The sequence below is a fragment of the Polypterus senegalus genome, chromosome 4 (genome assembly GCF_016835505.1).
Source record: "Polypterus senegalus isolate Bchr_013 chromosome 4, ASM1683550v1, whole genome shotgun sequence".
In the NCBI taxonomy this organism is placed as follows: Eukaryota; Metazoa; Chordata; class Cladistia; order Polypteriformes; family Polypteridae; genus Polypterus; species Polypterus senegalus.
In genome coordinates, this window is record NC_053157.1 from 49,268,978 (window position 1) to 49,296,319 (window position 27,342).

At 37.5% G+C, this 27,342-nt stretch overlaps 1 protein-coding gene across 1 annotated transcript in view; it reads left to right on the forward strand.

Annotated features, from left to right (window-relative positions):
- ntrk2a (neurotrophic tyrosine kinase, receptor, type 2a) overlaps positions 1–27,342 on the forward strand; it is a 245,226-nt gene that overhangs the window by 101,909 nt on the left and 115,975 nt on the right. Inside the window, exon 12 of the mRNA XM_039750595.1 lies at positions 25,263–25,451. Coding sequence (XP_039606529.1) covers positions 25,263–25,451 — 189 coding nt within the window. The remainder of the gene's footprint in view (positions 1–25,262; positions 25,452–27,342) is intronic.

Below are 27,342 nucleotides of genomic sequence, written 5' to 3' on the forward strand. Positions count from 1 at the left end.
GGCACGTAATTCATCACAAATCCGAAACACAGCAGTAATTGTAGCAAAAGGCTTAGCTGCTAAGGAGATCGTGGCAACCCAGTTCCCAAGCCTGTATGCATGGATGTCAAATCAGTTGAGCAATAATACAGTATATCACGCTGAGCCCTATGCAGTTCTTACAAAAGGAACAAATATAATGACAGTCTGGAGCAAAGATACCTTGTTTAAGAAAATCCATCAAGTCATCGTCCTATAATGGCTGCATTACCAATTCATCCCAAAACTGACAATTCCTAAAAAGTCATACTGGTGTTTCAAGGTGAATTCTTGTCATCAAAATGGTGCAATGCCAGATTTATTCCCTCAGAATTAGCCATTAGAAAGCTTTCGCTCACTTTTATCCTGTGACAGATTGACTATCTCTCTTCATTGCTGTCCACTATAAAATGGTGTTCTGTTTTCATTCAGTCCAATATCACCTTTGCATCTTTTTCCAGTCTTCTAAAACACCTTCTCAGTTGCCCTGTGGACTGGCAGGGAGGCTGGATGTCAAAAGATATTATTCAATGGCTAGGCTCTCCATATTTATCTCAGTATGTCAGTCAACTAATCAATATCAGTTAGTTAATCAACATTGTTCTTCTTCCTTTTGGCATAGTTTTCCTCCTTATTAAAACCAAGATGTTAGAGCTTGAGTCAATTCAATGAAATCAACACATCTAAGCTCTGGATATGGCTGCAGAATTCTGTTCTTCCACATTTCTAAAGATAATTTTCAAGTTAGTGCCTGTATAAGATCAATTTAATTAATCTAAATTAAATTGTCCTTTACTCTGATGATTTAAACATCATTCCCCCCAAGTTGTTGTGTTTTAAGACCAGAGTCAAAGATAACTGGAATGCAAAGATACCACAACTAATAGCATCATACATTCCTGCATGTTTGAAAAACCATTAATCTTTTAAAGATTCCATAGCTTGTCAACGATTTCATGCTTAACAGCAAAAATTAATTTTGTCAAGGGAAAAGACACTCAGAAAGCAGCAGCACTTTGTGTGATTCCAACATACATGGCAAAAATTTAAAGAGATAAAAATTGTAGTTCAAGTGACTTAATTATGCACATACACAAGGTAACAAGATGGGTAACAACCCATAAAAATCCTGCAGTGGTCATCAATTCCAGGTAAGTTTCTGTTTATTCATTAACTTGTTTGTTTTTTCTGTTAATCGCAGTTTAGTTGACATTTAATGTAGTACCACTGTCATTCACACCTTGATGTCATTAGATGTATTTATTGATTTCAGGTCTTTTGATTTATGAATCAGTGAGTTTAAAAAAAACTAGTATTAGGAAAGAAAAGGAGCTTGCAGCAAAGGGCATAATGATGATCTGTGCAAACGTGATGCTGCATTGACTTCCATTTCCTCAGTCAGGCTTTCTTTGTGTATGTCTTTTGGTTTTTCCGCCTACAGTCTACTTCAATGAAGAGATCAGCTGGCAAACCAATACTTGTGTACCCCAAGGCACTGCATAGGTTGACTCTTCCCTATGTGGTCTGTTAACAGCTGATTACTTTTTAAAATCAGTTTATATTGGGTTAAATGTGTCCTGTAAAGCAATACTGATCATTTAAGTGTAGAACCAGACATGAGGCTGCTGTAAAGTGTCTGGTTACACTTTATATACAGAATATGAAATTCTTTAACTGCATTGAACTATTTGTGTTTTACTTTGATGTCTGACAAGGTTATCTTTCTTTCTTCTAAAGTCTTAGCTGTTTTATTTTCCATCTAATGCTGTGGTAGACTGATGAGCACTACTGCCACACAGCTCCTGAGATGTATTTTTGCCTTTTGACTTGGTCACTGCCTGTGTGAAGCTCACATATTCTCCCATGTCTCTTTGAGGTTGTCTCTGGGTTTTTTAGTTTTCTACCTCATGCCAAAGAGAGGCTTTTTAGATGATTTTGAGACTCTAAATGGAATCTGTATATGTAAAAATGGGTTTGCCTCTTGTCTCCAGATTGACTAATGTTTCTTCCTATGCCAGTTCATGTTTAGACCCTAATATTCACAGAATCTACTCTAATTAATTCCCATTTAACCAGAATTGAAAAAGCAGAAGCTGGTTAACTGCAAATACTTTATTCCTTCCCCAGGATCAAAGGCATAGACCACGGGTGTCAAACTCCAGGCCTGGAGGGCCGCAGTGGTTGCAAGTTTTTATTCTAACCCTTTTTCTGTCAGTGACCAGGTTTCAATGCAAGTTAACTTCTTTTGCCTTTATTTTAACAGTCATGTTCTAAGGATTCAGTCCTTCGAATTGATTCTTTTCTTCATTAAATGGCAGCCAAACAGAAATGAGACGTGAAAGGAGCTGACAGATCACCAGCTAAATTGGGGCTTCAAACTCCAACCAATTTTACTCCAACCAGTTTCTTAATGAGAAGCCAATTCTTGCTGTTAATTAAACCCATTATTTAATTCCACAGCTTGTTGCTGCTCTCATTCTGCCACAGCAGACATTTCCAAAATTGTTGATTTTCTGTTTTTTTTAAAGAACATTGTCAAAAAGTTTCGGTGACCTGAGAGATCAACCTTACTGAGACCTCCACCTTTCTTTATTTTCAGATATTGTGTGATGGGCACAGGTGAGCTGGTCATGAGGCGGCTTATTTCGTGTCTCATTATCATCTGGATGCTAATTAAGGAAAAATAAACAACTAAGGGGCATGAGTCAAGTTAATTAAAACTAAGGAAAAAGAAATGAGTTAGCAGAAAAAACTGGTCACTACTTAAGAAGATGGTTAGAATGAAAACCTGCAGCCACTGCTGCTGTCCAGGATCAGAGTTTTGACACCCCAGGCATAGACAGTCAATATGCTTTAAAGACTGAGCCCCTCTCCCTCCCCATTTGCTGAATACATTCATAGTGGAATTATGCCCAAATAAATCATCCTCAATTAAAAGTACATGTACATAAACTGAAATTATCCTTAATTTATTAGAGTTAAACTCAGCAATGCTGTCTCGGTAAGGCAAAAAACTAAAAAAAAAAAAGATTTATTGTACATAAGGATGGCTTGGTGGCACAGTGGTAGCGCTGCTGCCTTGCAGTTAGGAGACCTGGGTTCGCTTCCCGGGTCCTCCCTACATGGAGTTTGCATGTTCTCCCTGTGACTGCATGGGTTTCCTCCCACAGTCCAAAGACATGCAGGTTAGGTGGATTGGTGATTCTAAATTGTCCTGTGTGTGTGTGTTTCCTGCGGTGGGCTGGCGCCCTGCCTGGGGTTTGTTTCCTGTCTTGTGCCCTATGTTGGCTGGGATTGGCTCCAGCAGACCCCCATGACCCTGTAGTTAGGATATAGCGGGTTGGATGATGGATGGATATTTATTGCAATAATAATGTAATAATTCTATTATAATATTATTGTTATAAGTTACATAAATTATTTTATTCAAAAGACTACCAATAAGGTAAGACTACTAATAAATTATTTGGATCCAAATAGTATCTTTCTTAAAAATGGAAATTCAGGATTATTGAAGCACAGGAGAAATTAAATCTTGATTTTTACCATGTTACATCTGGTTGGATTTAATCATAATTTCAAAAATCATATTTTGAGGAGTATTTTTCATTTCGGTTATCCTGTTCCGCAATGTACTGACAGATTAAAAGAATTCTCACAGATCTGAATGTTTACCCTCAGACATCTGTGTAAGTTTGTTGGCTATATTTACTACTTAGGTATTGAGACAAATGCAAGATAATCTCAAGTTAATTTGAATCTTTAATTATCTCCTTGCTTCCTCTCATTCATAGTCATTTTCTCCATTACATTAGCCTTGTCTGGAAGTAGTTGTGTCTTCTTTTGTTCTTTCTTCCCTAAAGCAGTGACAATCACAGATGTGCCATATCAACAATTCTGCAGTTATAGCAGTTCCAGTACATGTGGTTATCTATCTGCTGACCTTAACTGATGCTGCCTTGGATTGATTTAGTTTTCTACCACTTAATAATTAGTAAAACTTTGTGGTAATCTGAATTAACATGAAATAACATTGATTAAGTGTAATATTCATGTTGAAAACATTAAAATCCTTTAATAAAACAAAAAGTAATTGCAATAACATATTTAGTGTGCAATACATCTGTACAACCTGAATTATTTTCTGAGGAGTGGAAAGTTATTTCCCATGACCAACAATGAAATGTAAAGTAAAATATCTGTTTTGATATGTGCTTAAGGAAACCACACAAACTTTATGATGCTATATGAGAAATACAAATGAACATACATCAGCATTTGTTCCTGAAAAAGAAAGCTTAATCTTTTTCACATATGGGCCAGTTTTAAAGCATAATGGTATCTATTTGCAGCCACTGAGCAAAAACAAAAACAGCCTTAATCCCTCATGGCATGGATTCCACAAGATGTTGGACACATTTCTTTGAGATTTTGGTTAATGTTGGCATGTTTGCATCACATTTATCAGCTGCACAGTCATGCTGCAAATCTCCTGTTATTCCACATCCCATAGATGTTCTATTGGATTAAGATCCAGTTACGGGGAAGACCGCGGAAGAACACTTAACTCATTGTCATGTTTGGGAAACCAGTTTGAGGTGACTTGCTTTGTGATGTGCTCCATGATCATGCTGTAAGTAGCCATTAGAAGGTGGCCAAATTGTGACTGTGAAGGGCGGTGGTTGACTGGAATTAACTTGTCCAGAGTGTGCCAAGAAAACATTCTCCACACCATTACACAACCACAATCAGTCTGGACTGTTGACACAAGGCAGGTTGGGTACATAGGTTCAGACTCTTAGTGCCAGATTCTGACCATACCATCTGTACGCCTCAGCAGAAACTGAAAATCACCACATCATGCTACAGTCTTCAGCTGTCCAGTTTTACTACGCCTGTGCCCACTACAAGCGCTGGCTGACAGGAGTGGAATGCCTATGGTCTACTGCTGTTAATATCCACCTTAAGGTTTGAGATTGTTGGGTAAACTGGAGATTTTTTTAATTGCGATAGTTGTACAGAGTGGCTACCTGAGTTACTGTAGCCTTTTTGTCAGCTCAAGCTAGTCTGAACATTCTCCTCCAACCTCTCTCTTAAACAAGGAGTCTGGAGAATTGCGGCTCACTGGATTTTTGTTTTTGTTTTTGCCACCTTTCTAGAGTAAACTCGAGAGACTATTGTATGAAAATCTCAATCAGCAGTTACAGAAATACTCAGTCCAGCATGCCTGGCACCAACAATTATGTCACTATTGGAATCATTGAGATTATATTTTTTCTCCATGCTCGTGTTTGATATGAACATTAACTGAAGCTCATGATCTGTATCTGCATAATGGTATGCATTGTGTTGATGCCACATGATTGACTGATTAGATAATTGCATGGATAAGCAGGTGTACCTAATAATTTGCTCGATGGTGTATTTGTTTATCTATTTAGATTAATAGTTTGCATTTTCATTAAAGACACTTACTTTCAAAGAGTATTAACCTACAGTCAAAAGTTGACAACTTTATTAATAGTTATCAGCATTAAATTTTTATAATTTAATAATTCTTATGAATGCAAGCGTATCATGTCTTACTTACCTGCATTTCTCAAGCTCTCAGAAGGTGCCATTAAGCAGCTTTTTTTTGTATTAGTATACTGTTACTATTAGCGTACTTTTTATTAGTATTGGTATACTAGTATATTAGTATTTCATATTTAGTATTACTATAATATTTCTTTGCATTTACTGTATATAGCACTTCTGTCACTACTCAATGCACTTCCATGCAGGGAGGATCCTGGATGCGAACCCATGATCTCCTTACTGTGAGGCAACAGCACTACCCTGTTACGTTTTTAACTTAGTATACATGGAAGATAAAAAGTTGATTATAATAATGCCACTAATGTTGATTGGTGAAAGATTGGAGAAACACTTAAATATGTTGTGTTTGCAAGATCTTGTTAACTGAATATTTTTATGGAAATAAATATTATGGTTGGCATAGACTTACTTTTTTTTTCCAGTGACCCATGATGCTATGCCAGGCCAGTGTAACATCACAGAGCTGTACAAGGCGATTTTGAATGGTACAGCCCGCTTAAATATAATGCCGTTCCTAGTAGTTTGCTGAAAATGAGCCCTAACCCTCAAAGGTCATGCAAAAAGACAATTTCTCCCCCGGGATTAATAAAGTATATCAAAATCGAAAGAAATTATTGAAAAACTTGCCAATACATGTATACACACACCACGCAATGTGTCAGTGCATTTGTATCTTAAAGGTAATGTCCTTTTTATGGGATTGTGTTTCATATACATAATACATGAGCCTACCCCTTTAATAATATTGCCCAGAGTTCTGTGCAATTGTTGCAAATAGGAAGGGGTGTGCAATCCACATGCTTTCGTATTATGCTTATTTGTTAGCAGCAGTAATGAATTAGCTAAATGTCAGGGAAAAAACAAACAAACAAATCTATACTTTTTAATTAGAGAGAGGTAAGTACCTGCTATTGAATCTGTGGGGGGCAAGCCTTAGTGAATTCATGCTTCCTGTCTAAAAGAAATGTTACTGTTCTGATATTTAATCCTGTTAATTTTATCTCAGGGAACCAATATGGTGCAGAGGTTAGTACATCTGCCTTACAGATCCAGTTACATTTTTGGTCACAATAATTTGTCCAGCATAGTTGGCAGTCAATTCCCTAGTAATTGGGTACACCTAAAAGACCATTGCACCTTTATATTTCAAATTAAACTAGTTTAAGTTCTTTTTTTACATTGGATTTCAGTGCATTTTGCTGAATTTGATGACGTTACACAATATTTTCATGATTTTATGAAACTTAAGGTGAAGTAATTTCAGGGGTGTTAGTTCATCGCTAAGTGCCATACTATAACTGCTTCAAGATACACAGGCCACATTAGAAATCACACAATTATATTTTGCTATCTTCTACATTTCAGAATGTAATCAATAGAAACAAGGACTACATTTTGAATGACGTGCCTAATTTATAAACAAAACTTATGATACACACTAATTTATAGTGACTACTACAGGCATAGGAACAAGTGTACTTTGTTTTTAAGGCATACACTCTTAAGGTTCATGTTTAGTGTGTTATGCCAAGGTAGTAGATACACATACAATATCATGTGTACAAGCAAATGGATATAAAAATGCTTGGGAGCCTAAACATAGAACACAGTTTTCAATTGTATAGTGCATGCTCATGCTAAAGTTTATACGGTTTCAAGTTATACAATTCATTCCCAGTGAAGGTGAACTTAAGCCCTATGAAATATGTATGTTCTGATGTGATAACTGCTTAGTGCTACATGCCATTAACCTGGTGTCTGATCACTAAATCAGTAAAGTAATACACAAATAATCAATTTAGGAAAAATATGTTAAAGCCAGGATGAGAGGTCAAAAAATTTACCTCTGGGAGATCAAATTCAGCTGGCCACTCAGACTTTTTTATTTAAATGTAAAAAAGTGCAGTGAAATGAATGTCAAAGGGCTAATATTAAAGTCAGTACGATGTAATCGTATTTCCAAGTTGTTTTTAGGATCTTCTTCCTGAACTTTATATACAGTACTATTGGGGTCTACTGTAGGCACACATGAGCCAACACAAGAAATTAAATAATGCTTAGGAGGCCAAAGTAACTAAAAGAAAAGAAATGATATTACAACAAAAAATAAGTCACAGATGAATATAGGGAATAAGATACAATAGGCAAACAAATTAAAAATAAACCTATAGCTTTACTGAGCTTAACTTAGGCAAAATTTCAAAACCCAAATTCCCGGTAGAGTATCTGGTCCACTTTCCTCCCTCGTGCTACCCTGACGCTCCTTCCACTTCCTTTCCTTTCTCTGGCCTCTCTTGCCTCCCACAAATTGAGCCCTTGCCAACATTAAATGTTTTAACTCCAAGTTCAACTAGCATATGGCCAAGGGGCCCTTTTAAACCCCTAAATGGAACTGCTTCCAGAGGAAACCCAGCTACTACTTATGGTGTCTGGAAAGGAAAAGGGAACCCCTGAGGTCATCCTATCAGCTCTCCAGCTACTAGCCTTGCACATCATGGCCGTCTTGGTCCAAGCTGTTAGTTTAAAGGGCTAGGCAGTCCATTAGATTCCTGGCCATGATAATGGTTAGCAGGGAAATGTGTATTAATTCGATATTATGTGTTCCTGCTGCTGCCTAATGGCACGAAAGACTTGAGACATGCTTACCATTATTACAGTGCCCCAGATTTACATGGCTGCCCATGAAATAGTTATGTTTGGGCCTCCTTAATCAGCATTAGGGCTCATACTGTTATAGGTAGCCTGTTCTCATAGGCAATGATGATATTGGCAGTGCACCTGCCACCTGTGCATTTTAAGTCATGGCTCCATTTCTGCCCTGTGGCAGAGTTGTCCCATTTATAGTTCCTAATGAGCCTTCTTTAATAGTATGCATACCTACATCAGCACATAAGCCTGTTTGCTTCACGAAAACAACAGGAAATTTATTCTAATCTAATGCTGGTTGCACCCTTCTACTGATATTTCTTGAAGCATCCATAATATCTTGGGAGAATGTTTGTATGATTATAGGGAACATTTCTTCTAACATTATGTCGAGATAATCTCCCATGAGGGACTTGAGAGCCTGGAGTATGAGGGATGAAATAAGTATGAAAATTTTAACTAATGAAGAATCCACAGGTAGAGCAGTGTTGTGGGATTAAAATGAAATCTTAAATTACAGTCAATATGGACTATTCTGTTTTCAGGGAACAGCAAAAATGGAGAATGCATCAGTGACATTGTATACATCTGAGTGAAATGAAAATGAAGAATACCATGGTGACTAATAATAGTATATAGAGTAATATTCCCACTAAGTACTAAGTAAGGTTTCTTCAATGTAACACTGGTCACTGATGTTTTTGAGTCATTTCCTCCAGTGTGCAAAGATTAATCCTGGTCAATTTGAAGAAATGTTATTCATGTAGGGTTTCACTGGCTACAAGCTCACATATTCTTAAATGACAATATCAGGAATTGATTCAATATAATCATTTCAGCATTTTAAAGTACAAAGAAATACAGGGTGACACCAAAAAATGGGAACTTTTGAAAAACCCAATAAAAATAGAAAAAATCCAACAAAAAATTTTATTGACAGCAATTGAACCACTACAACTTGCCTTTTAAGAGACAGTAATCCAAATTATCAATGTCTAATAATTACGTCCTGTAGATGGCGTCCTCCTGTATGTATGCATTCTTCCAATCTGCTGTTGAGGTTCCCCATTGATCGCTGCAAAATCTCAGCTGGGATACCACGAATTTCGTCTTGAATACTTTGTTTCACTTCATTCAGTGTCCTTGGCCGAGTCGTGTAGACCCGACTCTTAAGGTAGCCCCACAAGAAAAAATCACAAACGGACAAATCCGGTGATCTTGAGGGCCAGCGAATGTCATCAAATCTTGAGATGACACGGTTACCGAACAATTCTCGCACAACTGCAAACTATCATTGTTTTTGTAAAACATTTTTATGGAGAAAGCGCGATGTTGACCGTTCCACTGATCCATGATTACTAAATGGCAAAATTGTTTACAGCTCAAGGTCCCTGTTCCGCAGTGCTGCCAACTGTACTTGGCTGCCACTACGCATTTCAAAAGTTCCCGTTTTTCTGTGTCACCCTATATATCCAGTGAATAAGTTGATTAAATCGCACAGCCCTATATTATGTAATGCTCACAATTACAACAAAATGCATCACTGTTAAAGGTGTATAAAATAAGCAGTGCTCTTGCATTAATCTATCTCACTACTTACACTCAAAGTGGATTTGCAGAAATCTGTTTTTTTTTCTTGGTTAGCCTATTTAAATTCTTCATTATGAGTTCTTCTTAGAAAGTACATACTGCATTTATGATTCATACCCATCTATTGATTATTGTAATGTGTGAGCTGTTCCTTTTGTTTTAAATATATGTTTCATTTGACTGCCTATAATTATGAACAATAAATTTACAATAAAACCACTCTAGGTCATGGACCTAATCTGCTATGGGGATAAATGTGTCAATCAGTTGCCACTTGTGTGGGCAGCTTTACCGCTGAAATTTATGCAACACTTCTGATATTATGCTTAACCCTAAGTAATTGGTCGTTCACATAATGAAATTGCCTGAAGTAACTGGAAGTTCCTAATTCATGTGTAATAGAAATGAGGGAGAGCTTCGTTCACTTTGTGACATTTGGAAAAGAAAAAAATCTCTTAAACTTTAAAGTTCTCATTTCTTTCGTAAATCTTCTGTTCTTAAAGGTTGAACGTAAATCTTCTGTTCTTAAAGGTTGAACATTTAACATTTTTAGTAATCCCGTTGTCTTTATTTCATGTAGCACCCTTCTTAATGAACAATATTTTTAATCCGGTTAGAAATTAGTTTGTGTACAATTTTTGTGTACCGCTCTGTTGCACACGGCTTACTGCAGTTTGTGCTTCTCTCATATGTTGCTTTGTATCTGATTGCACTAGCAGACTCTCATGGGAACACTAATTTAAATGGTCAGTAATCATTCTTTTCTCAAGCAGCAGACCTAGACGGGAGTGTGCCATTAAGCATTTAGCAATTCATCCTTTGTATTAGGATGTTAGTCTGTGGAAGCAAATTTGAAATGTTTGTATTGGCAGAATCTCATAGATCTCTTGGGCGAAGGCATATCATATATATTTACATAAAGTGTTCAGCCCCTTGTTTTACAACATTGAATCACAGTGGGCTTAATTTGGCTTTGGACACTAATCTACAGAAAAAGTCTAATCAATGTCAAAGTGAAACAGATATGTGCAAAGTGGTCTAAATTAATTATAAATACTGTATAAGACACAAAATAATTGACTGCATAAGTATTCACCCCTTTAATATGACACCCCTTAATCATTATTTGTGCAGCTGAATGGTTTTAGAAGTTGCATAATTATTTCAATGGAGACCAACTGTCCATTGATTGTAGTATAAATTAACTTTTATCTGGAAAGTTAGTATCAGGGTCTAAGCTACGCAACAAAGAAAAAAAGAACACTTCAGGGAAATCTGTGAAAAGAAGATTGAAAAGCACAAGTCAGGGGATGGATTCAAGAAAATATCAAAGTCAGTAAATATCCCTTGGAGTCCATTAAATCAGTCATTATAAATAGAAAGAGTATGGCACAACAGTAAATCTGCCTAGAGCAGGCCATATATGAAAACCAAATTATTACACAAAACAGAAAAATAGTGAGGTAAGCCACTAAGAGACCTATGAGAACTCTAAAGGAGTTACAAGATACAGTGGTTAAGACTGGAAAGAATGCATACAGCAGCTAATAGTAACAATACTTATTTTTCATTTACAGAGATCTTTTCTCACTACTCAAAGTGAGAGTGGCAGCATCACTGTAAATAAATGCATATGGTATCTCAGTTAGGATTTGCTAAAAGGTACACAGAGGCTCAGAAGTCAGCTGGGAGAAGGTTCTGTGATCTGATGAGACCATCATTGAGCATTTTGGTGGTTGTTTTAAGTGCCATATTTAGCATAAGCCAAACACTACAGATTACCAAAAGCACACCATCCCTACAATAGAGCTAGGTGGTGGCCACATCATGTTGTGTGGATGACTTGTAAAATGTCAAAGTTGCACAGAATTGACTTAAAAACAACAGGGTTAATGTCAGATCTCAATCTAATTGAGAATTTGTAGCTGGGCTTTAAAAATAGCAGTTTACTTGTGATCTCTCTACAACCTGACAGAGCTTGAGCAGTTTTGCAAAGATGAAGAATGGAGGAAAATCGAGGTGTCCAGATGTGCAAAGCTGATAGAGACCTGGGCACACAGACACAAGGCTGTCATGGCTGCCAAGGTTGTATCTACTAAATACAGAATTGAAAGATGTGAATAGTTATGTGGTCAATTACTTTGTGCTTGTAATTAATTTAGATCACTTTGCAAAGATCCGTTTTCACTTTGACAGTAAAGTTTTTTTTATCTTGATCAATAATAAAATAGCCAAAGAAGTCCACTATGATTTAATATTCTATAACAATAAAATATATATGCCTCACAACCCTGCTTAGGATTACCTGGGCTTAGAACATGGTGTGGTTGGTGCTGCCCTTGCAGTGACACTGTCATCAATGTCAGTCCTTGCTGTTGAAGCACATATTGCTTAAGTGATTGTTTGATGCTTCATTTTAGTGGTCTCGCTTGTTAAGTTTCCCCTCCCTTAATTGCTTATTTCAGTCTTAAACAGCTGCATTCAGTGTGTTAATGGCTCCTTATTAGCAATAAGCTGTAAATGACAAAGCGGCCAGCGGTTTTCCATCTAGCTTGTTTCCATGTGTGTTCATCATTTGATTTAATAAGACACTTAATAGAAAAATGTGACAGACTGAAAATGATCAGTTTTAGGCTTCAAATCATTTGGATGAGGAAAAAATCTACAAAATAAGAACCTAACATTGTAGACTAACAAGTCATACAAATTAATAAGGTCTAAGATTGGCAATCATTGGTTTCTAATGAAGCAACTGGGTTGGAATGAAAACCTGCAGCCAATGCAGCCCTCAAGGACTGACTTTGCCTACCTCTGATCTAGACTGATCCCAAAAGGGGCACAATTTACAGAAATAAATAACTTTATTTAAGGAAAACTAACATGCAAAGGATGGATGACTAAAGCAAGAACAAAGAGTGTTAAAAAAAACAAGTGGGCAGCAAGTGCTTGTACCTCTTTGTACCTCTATATATGATTCTAGAACTCTGTCTGTCTGTGGTGGTTCTTCGCCAACTTTCTCATCTCTCTTTTCCATCGCCATGTCTTTCTTTTGCTTTCTTTCCACCTCTCAGTCTTTCTCTGTCCTGGACTCTCTTTAGGCCTCTTCCAGTGAGCCAATGCATTGTTCACCTGTAATGGTTTTCAAGATTCATGTCCTCTATAATGTGGATCTCCATGTGGACAGGATTCTCTATACTGAGAAAGTGAAGTCATGGTGGTCTTTGGTGAAAATAAAAGATTTCTACAGTGACCGAGAGTATCACATTGTTTCAGGCAAAAAGATTATGGAAAAGATTAATAATAAGTCGATAAGAAGGCAGGACTGAAGATGTAGCCCTTTAGTGACATCTCAGGGATGCAAAGCTTGAATTAATCAATCTGGATCACCCGCTTAACCATTACCTGAAAAGAAAATGCCAGGAGAGGAACATAAGTTTAGATATGGAGGTGTTGATACTCATTTCAGCTGCATCACGCTTTCTTGTGAAATGTTTTAGTGCATGCTGGATATCGCAGTCCCTGCAAACAACAGGTGCAACCCTAACACTCCCAAACTGGATATTCTCCATTTTCCAGACCTGTACCTTAACATTATGTGCAAAGACCTCATGAACAGGAGAAGAGACAAGATGCATCTTAGGCAAAGTCTAACATCCACACTGATCAAGCTAAAAGGCCAGTGTGTGAAATATTAGTAAGATTTAACATTTTAGTGGAGTTTCTATGATTTCAAATACTATAAAATGTAAGAAATTACAACAAATAACAATATATATGAATGTGTTTTGACAGAAGATAATTAAAATAGTGGGATGGAAGAAAAAGCAAAAAAGACAAAAGCAAATCTCTTTTGAATACATTGTGGCCAAAAATGCAACTTCAAATCCATTTATCAGTTTTGATAATAATGATTGCATCACTGAAGGCAGTATGTACTGAATTTTACTTTGAATAAGGCAAAAACAGAATCTTATTATTAGAGTGCTTATTATTAAAAAATATATATATACTAGTCTGCATTTTCCACATGCTAACCTCATGGCTATCCCTGGTACTTTTCTCAGCATAATAACAAAATATTTAAAGTGAATAAAATTGATAATATCTTAATTGAAATCACCAGACATAAAATAAACCTCAATATAGCAACATACTCATCTAAAATTCTAGCTTTCCAAAGTATCTGTGCAAAAGCACTTAACATCATGAGAGTTAGCATCATTTATTGCTACAACAATTGCTCCCAGAGTTCCCTGGGAATACAATATGGATGACATCATCAACACGAACATATATTTAGACCGCTGCATGCGTTTTGAATTTATCCAAGATTAGGGTACTCTGAATGATTGCAAGCAAACCTTTATTTAGCGTTTTGGGCCCTGATGATCAATAGTTTGAATTCCTGGTATAAACTTGGCCAGTTTCTTGACCACATCTGTCTCCTGTTCCTTCCTCATTAAAACAATTTTCAGTCTCTCCTGTAAGTTAAAACAATGACAGTCAAGACATTGCAACATATACCAGGCAGTGTTTCCAGTGACATTTTCCTGTAAACTTAAGGAAAACTAGAAAGGGAACACAAAAAAATACTAAAAAATTTAAAAAAAAAATTGAATGAGAAAACACTCATACACCTCAATGGAATTAGAGTGAAACAGCAAATCACAATGACAGAAACAGACGGGAATTTTAAAGACCAAGTAGATAAACTGAGTCAATAAAATTGTTTCACACCAAATCTCATACTAGTTAAAACATCTTGTTTACAGAACAAAAATGTAGTATATACATGTTTTTAGGAAGTGGCCACTGGTCCAGGAGAGACTTTCATCACCTCACAGCATTAGTAAGTACCTTTATAGTGTGCATGTTACTCAGTTTGTTTTCTATTGAAAGACTGAAGTCCAGATTTCTGTAATTTTTACTTCCTTGTATACAAAGTATAGGGAAAGCATTGTACCGGTAATCGTCCAAAGATTCAATGTCGAGATTTTGATGAATCTCAATGTTTTAGACCTCCCTGACTTTCTCGTACACAAAGTATTGGGAAAGTATTGGAATTCTCCAAAAGTTCAGTTTCGGGATTTTTTTTGAATCTCGACATTTTAGACCTCCGAGTCCGAAAATACCATTTTTGGAATGATGTCTTTGTGTCATGTCTCTGTCTGTGTGTGTATGTAAACACAATAACTTGAGTACGGCTTCAACTTAGGTCAACCAAATTTTGCATACAAGTATTAGTGCAAAACATAGATTTCTATCAACTTTTGGGCTATTTCTGTTAACCAGAAGTGGTACTTTACCTTTATTTTATGAGTAATATGATGTTCAGTGATGTACAAGCTACTTTTTATATTGATGTAGACAAAGTGTTTCTCAATATACTTGGAAAAAACATTGCTTTTAAGTTCAGGAAGATACAACTATAAGCAGACTGATTATTAATTCACACAAAAAACTGAAGCCTTTAATTCATGCTATGCTGATTTTAGTAGTTGTTTATTGGTATTGTTGTATTAGCATTTTTTCTGATTTAAAAAGAAAAACCGAATCATCTTACTATGTAAAGAGATGTACAGTAAATGTCATAACGGTCTCAGTTATGGATCTGCTCATTGCTGTTTGTGACTACTATATTTAAACTGTAGCCAGATAAATGCACAGTTACAATAGACTCGCTTAGACAGAAAGTGTCCACTTTCTTTATGTGAATAATGTAGATCAGTCATTTTCTAAACTGCTAACTCCCGAACAGGGGACGTCCCGGGGGGTGCTGGACCCTATTCCAGCTAGCATAGGGCACAAGGCAGATACAAACCCTGGACAGGGTGCAAGTCCATTGCAGGGCGAACACACACACACACACCCCAATCACACACTACAGGCAATTTAGAATCGCAAGTTCACCTAACCTGCATGTCTATGGAATGTGGGAGGAAACTGCATCACCTGGCGGAAACCCACACAGACACGGAGAGGACATGCAAACTCCATGCAGGGAGGACCTGGGACACGAGGCAGCAGCACTACCCCTGTGCCACCACGCTGCCCTTATAATGTAAATCTATATTTTAAACTATCTGTAATAAAAGATAATAGCATTTTGATGTTATCTTTTTAACAGCTTTTTAAATATTTTCTAAATATTCTTTATTTTCCAAAAGGTATGGACATAAAGACTCTGACTGCCACATCTCGGCCATATAATGGCAACCCTTAACCCACCTGAATAGGTTCTGAGGGCTTTTACTCTTATCTAAAGTAGCTTTTAATATAGCACCTATTGTTTTTATTATAAATTTTAAATGTAATTTTATTAAAAAAGGCCAAATTAATTTTGTTATTAAAATGGATTTTCTGTTGCTTATTCAAGCATACTATAATAACAATACTAATTACATTTGTTTCTTAAAAGCAAATATTATAAACACTGTTGTTGAAACCATCCATCCATCATGCAACCCTCTATATTCTAATACAGGGTCACGGGGGTCTGTTGGAGCCAATCCCAGCCAACACAGGGCGCAAGGCAGGACACAAACCCTGGGCAGGGCGCCAGCCCACCGCAGCTTTTTTTAAGTGATTTACCCATTTAAAAACTGTTTTTTTTCTAGTAAATTAAACAAATGTACAGTACTTAAAAGTATATTAATTATAGTGAACAATTCACCATGGATTTAATGGGGTTGACGATTAATGGGTGAAATCATTCTTCTCTACTCTCTTTAACTATACTCCAAATCTGCCTTCCTAAACCTCTTGAAAAATAAGATAGCACTCTAAATCTTTATCGTTTTTCAGGACAATCAGATTTGAGAAAGAAAATCAATGCTGCAAGATTGCATACTGTCACCCCCCTCTATTTTGACATTGACAGGTAATTAGATGACCTTACTTTATCAGAATGACTTGCTGCATAAGATGCTCCTTAGAAAATTAACCTCAAGATGATGAAAAGACTTCAAGATGCAGGCACAGTATCTCTTTTGCAAGATGGCATTTTTTGTTTTATCTGATAATTGCCTTTGGAACTTGTGATATCTGCTGAAGATCTTGCAAATAAGAAAGTCACCAGTGTCTTAGAATATTGTAAACATTGCAGCTTAACATTAAACAGGCAGGTTAGATAGCATGATCTATAGTTTAGTATTTATTTGAAAAAAGTGGATGTGAAACTTATTGTATACCGATAAAGAAACAACATTAAAAGTCTTAAAATATTGAACTATTGAACATTTGTATGTGGATTTGGACTCTAATTATTGTTGACTTTTGGTAATGAACTTCTTTCTGCCTTCCTACCCTACCCCCAGAAGGCATCTCTTTTGCGTCCTGGTGTTTTAGAACTGGCCTTTTTAGAACAAAAGGCCTTTTTTTGTCCTGGTGTCGCTTGTTTTAGAAATTCCTATACTAGTGATTCTCTCTTTCAAAACAATCACAAAAACATGTTTATAATTGAATCGACTGTTTCATGGCCCCATAAATATAAAAAAGTGTCAAGGTATTTCTACAAAATATAAATTTGCTTTTAGCAAAATTAGATGTTATATTTAATTATATTCCAACTGTTAGTTGGCAGACCATTTACTTGTTTATAAACCACAAAATAAAATCCCATAATTTGTGAGAAAATGATCATGGACATGCATTCCAGCAGCCTGTCGGCTCCATCAGACCACTTCTGACTGATGATTTCCTGCTTTACCTGGAGCCTGTCCCATCAGCAGTGGTGTTAAGGAAGGAGCCAACTCCAGTTTACAGAGCACACATAATGCACATGTACGCTCGCAGTGAGACATTTTACAGTTTCCCGACAATAAGTGCTTTTTCTTTTTATGTCACTCTGCAACAGAATTGGACCAAGGAGGTGTACACAAATTCCTATATGCTTTAGCTATTTAGATATGTTATAAAACTCATAATTTGAGTGTGCAGTCATGATGCATTTTTAAATAGGAATAGGAATCTCTCAAAGTGTTAGTGCCCCCATGAATGACAGTTAACAAGTTTTGAGTTGATCTGAAATATCAGCCTGTAAGTAATACTAAAAATTAATTTAAATTAATGTGTCACAGATTTGAATTGAGACATGCATTAATGGCTCTATGTGGTGCATATTGTTAAAGTGTTGTAATAAAAGATAACAAATCAAGATAAAGATTTGGGGCGCCTTGTAACCCTGTTTAATTGTGTGGCTGGGCCAAATAAATCAAAAATAAAGAAAATGAAAAACAATTAACTCTTTGAGTACTTCCCCACATGATTTCTGTCAATCACAGCTCCCGGTCCAATGCTAAATGATGACTTCTGGCATTGTGGGATTTTATCTATGGGTTGTGGCTGAAGGGACAGTGATTCCAGGAGGGAGGTTGAAGCAGCATCGGTCTTCCAATCAGATGTCCTCATCTCTAAGATCAAAATGGTTCCTGGTAATTACAGACCAATAAGCCTTACTTCTGTACCATGCAAAGTTATGGAAACTATAATAAGAAATAAATGGAAAAAGTACCTATATGAAAATAATATGCTAAATAACAGCCATCGTGGGTTTATGAAAGGAGGATACTGCCACACCAAACTTTTAGATTTTTTTGAACAGGCAACAGAAATAGTTGACCAAACCAAACCATATGACATAATTTACTTAAACTTTAAAAATGCCTTTGATATGGTCCCACAGTCCAAAGACATGCAGGTTAGGTGGATTGGCATATCTAAATTGGCCCTAGTGTGTGCTTGATGTGTGGGTGTGTTTGTGTGTGTCCTGCGGTGGGTTGGCACCCTGCCCGGGATTGGTTCCTGCCTTGTGCCCTGTGTTGGCTGGGATTGGCTCCAGCAGACCCCCGTGACCCTGTGTTCAGATTCAGCGGGCTGGAAAATGGATGGATGGATGGATGATCCCACACAACATATTAATTCAAAAACTAGAAGGTCTAGGCATCAGAGGTGACCTACAAAACTGGATCTCAAGTTGGTTAATCAACAGGAGAAGAAGAGTACAGATAGGTAGTGAATGCTCTACATGGTGTGATGTTATCAGTGATGTCCCTCAGGGTTCTGACCTTGAACTGTTACATTTTGTGATTTATATTAATGACACGGATTCTGGTAAAATTAGTAAACTTGTGAAAGTCACAGATGACACAAACATTTTAAAGACATACATTGTTGGGTTAAATATATGTGTGATCATGAGTGGGTCTGAAGATGTACTAGAATTCCATCCAGTGCTGGTTCCTGTCTTGAACCTGATGCTGTCAAGATAGGCTCCAGCCCACCATGCCACTCAACTGAATGAAGTGCATTGGAATTATGTTATCATTGTAGAGTGTTTCAAGCTCTCTTGTTCTTGTTGGCCACAACCATATGTGTCAGCTGATCTTGCTTTATTTACTATCTAAATCTGCCTCACTAAATATGCTATCTAAATATGATCTATGCTTCAGAGAGTGTAATGTACTTTGCTGCCTTCCATTTCCTTGTGCTTAACAAAAATCCTCTGTGTCCATTGGCCTGATGGAGGTATAACAAAAAAGCATATGCAGGGAGAAAATGAAGAGTTTACATGAAGTAGTGTTCATTTTATATAGTCATAGTTGTGTGTTAAATAAAATCTGTATCCTAGGCAGGCCTTTTATGGACTATGACCTTTTAAAAACCCTGGAGTCTACTATAAGTAAGAACTGTGTTTCCATGTACATCTATGATTAATCTACAGTAGGTGTTATCCTTCAAGAAGTCCTCATCTTGTGGCTTCTACTCCCCTGAACTTTCTAGTTTTATGGGTGAAGCTCCATCAGTGGACTCATTCAAGTCCCATTTAAAGATTCACTTATTCTCTTCTGAATTTAAATCACATCTAATCTCATTGTGTTCTTATTCCTTTGTTCTATAACAACTATTACTTACTCTACATAATGTTCAGCTATTCTTCTACTTCACTATACTTTTCTGGTGTCTGGTGTTCATTACTAATTTAGACTTCAGCCTATAATTGTTACATGTAATTGAAAGTTGCGTTTTCTATTTATTTTGAAATATCTTTATTTTCTGTGCAAAGTGCCTTTTTGTGGTTTATTCTATGAATGGGAGAATAAACTATAAAAATTAGTTGAATTAGTTAGCAATATATTGCATCTGACATTGTTTTTGCAGGATCCTCCTCTGAGACATTAATGGTATCTGAACATTTTCTTTATATAACTTTGGTTGCTATCATTACTTTTGTCCTTACAGTTTATCTGTTGCCAAGTTTATGTGATAATTTCTCATGTTTTCTACCTTTGATGTCACAGTAGCACTATTCCATTTAATCAGTCATTTTTAGTGAACTTCCAGTGTTTATTGTAAACTAGCACTTACTGAATTATTTAATAGTACCTATAATTTTGTGGAAGTATGGTTCCCTCACATCTAAATAAACAAGCAAATGCTATGAAAAAAATATAGAATAGACATTAATTGTTTTGTATAATGGTGAAGGCATTTAAGCAGAGTGATAATTTTATTATGAAGGCAAAGAAGTTTCCACATGTAATGCATTTTTAGCAGTAGTTTAGAACCATAAAAAGAAGACAGAAACCAAAAAAATCTGAATTAATATATGACTTATGTTTTTCACATTAAAGTTGATACGAGCATGGCAGACATATGACAGAATCTGCAGTTTAAGGTTTAAGCACACATCCCCTGTGGAATATTACTTGGCATCCTAGCAGTTGACCTGTTGTCAATATGGAGTGCTAAAAAAAGCCTCCTAGTCAACTGAGGTTAAAGAACAAAGTAGAGAGTGTCAGAAATTTAGACTGAAATGGGAGACGTCACTCATTCACTTGAACACTTGGATGCTTGGTTCCAGGCTCACTCCCTCCAGTCCAGCTACACCTTACATTGGGTGTGTTTCTTTGGTGTATGTTCATAATAAAAAGCATTTTAATTTTGATATTTATCTGTCTATTTATCTAATACTAAAGAATGCATGGGGTCAGCTTTTCGATGTAAATACCTTATGCATCCTAATATTACTGCTTTAGAAATCACGATTTTCTGTATTTTTAGAATGTGCATGTTGAAATATGACTGAAGGTCAAATGAGCAGACCATGTCACTTTATCTCATTTTAGATGTCATATACGTGATACTATAAATCGTCTATTAAAGCATCTATTAGCAGACATTTTGAATAACATCTTCTTCCTCCCTAAGCGTTTTAACAAAATAAATTAAAAATTCCATTTTAAAAAGTATGTGCTGAAGTTGTCTGTTGTTCTGTGGTTTTAGCTCCTCTTAAATATTTTTTTCTTTTTTGGTAATGATTGTCATTACAAATCTTGAATAAATGAATTGTCTAACGTTGTTTTTTAGAGAGAAGTAATTGAGATTTGAATTAAAAAAAAAACAGTAACAGTGTTATGACCCTGACCATGTTAAATAATATGAAGACAATGTGAAAATGTACCCATATGGAGTTCACACATTCTCCACCTGTCTACCTAGAATAACTTGAAACCCTAATATTTACTCACTATAGTGAGATACAGTGAGATAAATTTTAGGTTAATTTACATTTACATTTATTTGCTTGGAAGGCGCATTTATCCAAAGTGACTTGCAAAAGAGGTAAACTTTATCAAGTAACATTAGGCGATGGCCTGTTTGTTCAACAAGTGTAGCAGAACGGATAACAAAAAGTTGATTGCCACAAGTAATAACTATGCAATCATGGATTACAATCAATAAAGCAATTAAACTTATATACAATATTAAAAATCACATAGCAAAGGATTTTTTCTATCAATTAGACAGATATTTACGGAACAGATGGGTTTTCAGTTGCTTCTTGGATACAGTGAGGGAGTCCCCATTACAGATAGATGGGAGCAGCTCATTCCACCAATTAGAAATTAACCTGGAAAAGATTCTGGGTTAAGACTTGACACCATGCAGGGGTGGCATCACCAGACACTCTTCCTTGGTAAACCTGAGTAGGTGAAAAGGAGTATAGGGCTTCACTAGTGTCTCCATATACACAGGTGCTGCCCCAGTGACTACTCTGTGGACAAGTATCAGGAATTTGAACTAATGTGTGATGCTACAGCGAGCCAATGTAGTGACCTGAAGAGAGGAGTGACGTACCTACCTTAGCTGCTTAAATTACAAGACAGGCAGCTGCATTCTGGACCATCTGCAGTGGTTTGATAGCACACCTGCCAGAAGTGAGTTGCAGTAGTTCACATGTGATAAGACCAAAGCCAGGACCAGATGTTCTGCTGCATAAGGTCTCATCTTGAAGAAGTTGTACAGTATAAAGCTGCATGAACGAGAAACATTAGAGATGTGGTCAAAAAAAGATAGCTGCTCATTAATCAGCACCCCAAGGTTGCATACTGACTTGGTAGGTATTATTGACAGTGAGCCAAGCTGTACAAAGATGGGGAGATGAACAGACTTGCTGGCCAGAATCACAAGAAGCTTGGTTTTTGCCAGCTTGAGCTGTAGAAATATCAGTAAGACATGCAGAGACTCTAGCTGAAACCGTATTGTCCTCCAGAGGGAACAAGAAGTACAGCTGTGTATCATCCACATAGCCCTGATTAGATAGATCATGAGATTGCATGATGAAGCCCAGGGAGGCGGTGTACAGAGATAAAGGTAGAGGACCCAGCACCGATCCTTGGGATACACCTGTGCATGACTGGTGTGCCTTTGACAACTCACTTCATCAGTACACACTGTAGGATCTGCCCAAGATGTAGGACTCAGACCATCTGAGAGAAGTCCCAGTGATGCCAAGGTCAGAGAGGGTGGCAAGGATGTCATGGTTGACCATGTCGAAGGCAGAGAGATGAGAGATCTAGCAGGACTGATGAAAGTTTGTAGCTCTAGCAAGTCGTAGTTGGTTAACCACAATTAGTAGAGTGTCTCATTCTAGTGGTTCCTCTTGAAGCTGGGCTTGCTGATATTGAGCAATTGATTCAGTACAAGGAAGGAAGAGACGTGGTTATAAACAGCATGTTCAAGTGTTTTGGAAAGGAAAGGAGAGAGGAGATGTTAGGGGATAGGGTCAAGTGGACAAGTAATGGAGTGACTGAAGTGGAGATTGGAAACATCAGTGGCAGAGAGTGGAGAGAATATGGAGAAACTTGGGTGATGATTAGAATAAGGCACAATGAGTGGCAGCAAGGGTGATCACTGACTGCTGATTGCATCCTCTTTATCCTGAAAAGTGGTGGCTAAGTCATCAGCAGACAAGGAGGTTGGGGTGTGAGGGGGTGGGGTGTTGGAATGGTAAAATAGAGGTAAGACATTTTATAATGTTATAGAAGCCAATAGTGACCAATGGTGCAGAACGGCAAACAATGACATAAATGTTTGTGGAAAAAAGAAAAACAATCTCATGTTACTTGTGTTGTATAATCCACATTTCAGTTATCCAGTTCTATGCACAAAACATGCAAAACACATGTTTCTGGCTAAAATATTGTTAAAAGGATAATTCCAGACTAATCAGTGCACATCATAGATAGGAAACTAAAACCTCATTGGGTCAAGTTTTGAATTCAAGACCCACTTCTTCCCTTCATTCATTGGTCAAGATTGCTGTCATCATTTTAAAAAGTGATTCCCGTGAGACTTTAATGTCCTACTTATGATGCGTGCTGATCATCACAAAAGTATATACTCTATTTAATTATATTTTTGCAAAAAAACATGCATTTTGAATGTTTCGTAAATTCGACCAGATGACTGACATGTAGATTATGTGGCACAAGTAATGTGAGATTTTTTCGTTTTTCACATCATTTGCTGTTGTACAGCACTGGTCACTTTTGGCTTTTTTTGTATCAAAACCTTTTTCCTCTTCATTCTGCATTAAAACCTGAGATTTAATTTCTTTCATCACTACAAAGCACATAGGGTAAATAACATAAAAAACATTACTTTTGGGTGGAGTATTCTTTTAAAATGAATGTGCTCTAAGCATTTTTAAAATCTTAAATGGGCTAGGCAAACATATTTCTGTACATTAACTTCATTGATGTTATAGTGGTAAACTTTCTCAGTTTACTATACAGCATATACAACAAGTGTCATTAAAATTTTAATCAATTATTTATTCATTGCTTTATTAATTCTTTTTCCCAAATCTATTTATTCTAAGATGAAACTGAAGTGCGTGTTGTGCAACATAGTCTAGCATTACATTAGAAGAAACCAATATGATTCTTGGTCTTTCAGGAGAAGCTGGTATGGTCATTAAGTTTGAAGATCACAACTTATTTCCGAGAAGCAGTTGTCATTTGTACTATAATAAAAGTGTTTACCTTTTCTGTTTAATTCATTATTGAGCATGTGATTAAAGTATAAGTATATTCCTTTACATTTTTTAAAGTCATATATACATTCTCAGATCTGTTTGTTATATACTTTTGTATATTCTATATGACCAAACATATGTGGGCACCACTCCAAAATGATCAGTTCAGTTTAGGTGTTTCAGCTACGCCCACTGTTAGTAGGTTAATAAAATCAAGCACAAAGCTATGCAATCTCCACTGACAAACATTCACACATTTGCAATGCATACAGGAGGCAGCATGTACATTGTGAGTCATCCACTTCCATATAAAAATCTTATTACAAAACATGTGCCACAACAATGAAGGTCACAACTTGTGCATCATACATAAATCTTTTGAAGTGAGATGTAACTGATAGGTTGAACTCACATACAGTAGCTCAGCAGGCTTTGAGGTCATTGAGTGATAAAAGGATTTGGGGAAACATGCTAAAACCTCTGAGTGTTTGGCTGTAACAATATCAGAAGGAGTCGAAATCTTTCAGTGTACAGCCCTAAAACAGTGCAACCATTACAGGCAGTTCATTGACTCCTTAGAAATAACAATAAGCACTAACTATGCTCAGTCCCCTGAATAAAATTATATATTGCTTGGTAATTGTTTACTGTATAAGTATGGGGAATTTTGATTATTTTAATTATTTTCCAAAAAGTATTTTATCACTGCTGGCAATCTTTTTTGAGAACTAAAGAGAGGTTGATGTTTAAAAGCCTAGTAAATTGGGAAGTATGGCCACAACTTGGACCAACACTGGGAAGAATGGAAGCAACATTCTGCCTAATTGTTTTGTATGGTTTCATTTTTCTCCCGTTATTTAATTTTGGCAGCAATGGATTTGCATTTTAAATTGTCTTAAGTTGTGTGCTTAAAAAATAAAAGTCGAATGCGATTAAATTCAAATTGATATCTCGTATCACTTTATGTTACGTATTTTTAATAAAAGTCTGAGCAGGAACATTCAAGACAATTTTTGAAAGTAATTCTAACTTGTCATGCTGCTATGATTAGAAGATAAAAATTAAACAGATTCCTTTGCTCTCTTTTCAGGACCATCTTCAGTGATCAGCAATGACGATGACTCAGCCAGTCCTTTACATCATGTGTCCAATGGAAGCAATACCCCCTCTTCTTCAGAAATGGGTCCTGATGCTGTCATCATTGGAATGACTAAGATTCCAGTCATTGAAAACCCACAATATTTCAGAAGCACTAGCAGTCTACTGAAGTCTGACACTTGTGAGTAAATATTTTAAATAAATTAAATAGCTAGATGCTGGACTCCAGCCGCAATGCATCATTTAAAAAATGTGCTAGCTTCTGGCAAAGGTGACTTGCTCAAGTACATAGGGTTGTACATTTACTTTTCTCTCAGATAACATAAATATTTTACCTTTATTACAAAAATGATTATATAAAATCAGATCAGTTAAAAGATATGTCAGTATTTTCTGTTCATCTTGTTTTTAATCTGATTTCATTCATTAAATTGGTGAGATAGATAGATAGATAGATAGATAGATAGATAGATAGATAGATAGATAGATAGATAGATAGATAGATAGATAGATAGATAGATAGATAGTGTGGTGGACGGCTGGGGTCCTTGCACTGCCAGGATGCCCCTGTGATGGAAGGACCAGGGGAGAGGATGGGTTCACAGCAATACCTCCCATGGAACACGAGAGGGCAACCACCCTGGATTGCATTGGGGCCACTGGCTTGGAGCTTGGAAGTTAAACCCTGCTGTGACCCACCACCAGGGGGGGTGTCTGGACAGTCCCAGAACTCTGGACTGCAGCACTTCCTCCACACCCAGGAGTGCGGCCAGACGATGATCTGGGTGCACCTGGATCACTTCCGGGTGCCCATGCAGCACTTCTACCACACCTGGGAATGCTGCCTGAAGAGAATCAGAGTGCACTATAAAGGAGGCTGCCTCACTCCGTTCTGGGAGCCAGAATCGGGAGGTGGTGGACAAAGCTTGCATGGAGAGGAGTGGAGGTGGCTGAAAAGAAAGAAAGAAAGAAAGAAAGACAGAAAGAAAGAAAGAAAGAAAGAAAGAAAGAAAGAAAGAGAAGGGTCTGAGCATTGTTGTGCTGTTTAATGGTGTACTATGCTCTGAAGTGGGGAGCTGGGAAATAGAGCTGCTCCATGAGGAAATAAACTGTGTGCTGCTTTTGGACTTGTGTCTCTGTGCTTGTCTGTGTTTGGGTTTGGGGAGCTGTACATGCCCATTGCTTTCACAATAGATAGATAGATAAGTAGACAGATAAGGTATCTGCAAAATATTATGTAAGTGTAAACTCATAACTGTATACACACTAGATTTAGTGTACATTTAATTTAGCACACATCCATTAATTTTCTGTGCTTTCTTAATCCAATCTCAGGATCAAAATGGTAATGAAACATGTTATTAGTCCATTGCACACATTAATGTTGTGGTCCCTGGCCGGGACACCCAGGAGGAGGAGAGGAGGGCTTGTGCCTCCTCCAGACTGCAAGGGGGCGTCCGTCCTGGTTATATTGGGGACCACGGGTACAGGGCTTGGAAGCCCAGCCCTGTAGGGACCCGTAGTCACCGGCAGGCGGCGCCCCGATGCCGGTTTACCCCGTGTGGTCTTTGGCCGGGGATGGAGCCCGGCCGGGACGCCTTGGAAGACCGGAGGAGGGTGTGTGCCTCCTCCAGACCGAGAGAGGGCGTCCGTCCTGGTTATGCAGGAGGCCTCGGGTAGGGCGCTTGGAAGCCCAGCCCTGTAGGGACCCGTGGCCACCGCCAGGCGGCGCCCCAGTGCCTATTGATCCCTGGTGTGGCAGAAGTGCCCGGGGGAAGACGAAAGGGGATACATGGGCGGCTTCCGGGTGCGCAGCCGGCACTTCCGCCACACAGGGGTGTGGCCAGGACTAAATGCCGGGGAGCAGCTGGAGCCCATCCGGGTTCCCATAAAAGGGGCCGCCTCCCTCCAGTCATTGGTGGATGTCGGGAGGTAGCAGGACTGAACTGGAGAGAGAGGACGGGAGGCGGCCAGGAAGGCACAAAGACTGTGGGCCCTGGACTTTGGGGAGATCGGTGCAAGAGGCACTGGGGATTGTGAGTGTGCATGTGATATTGACATCGTAAATAGTG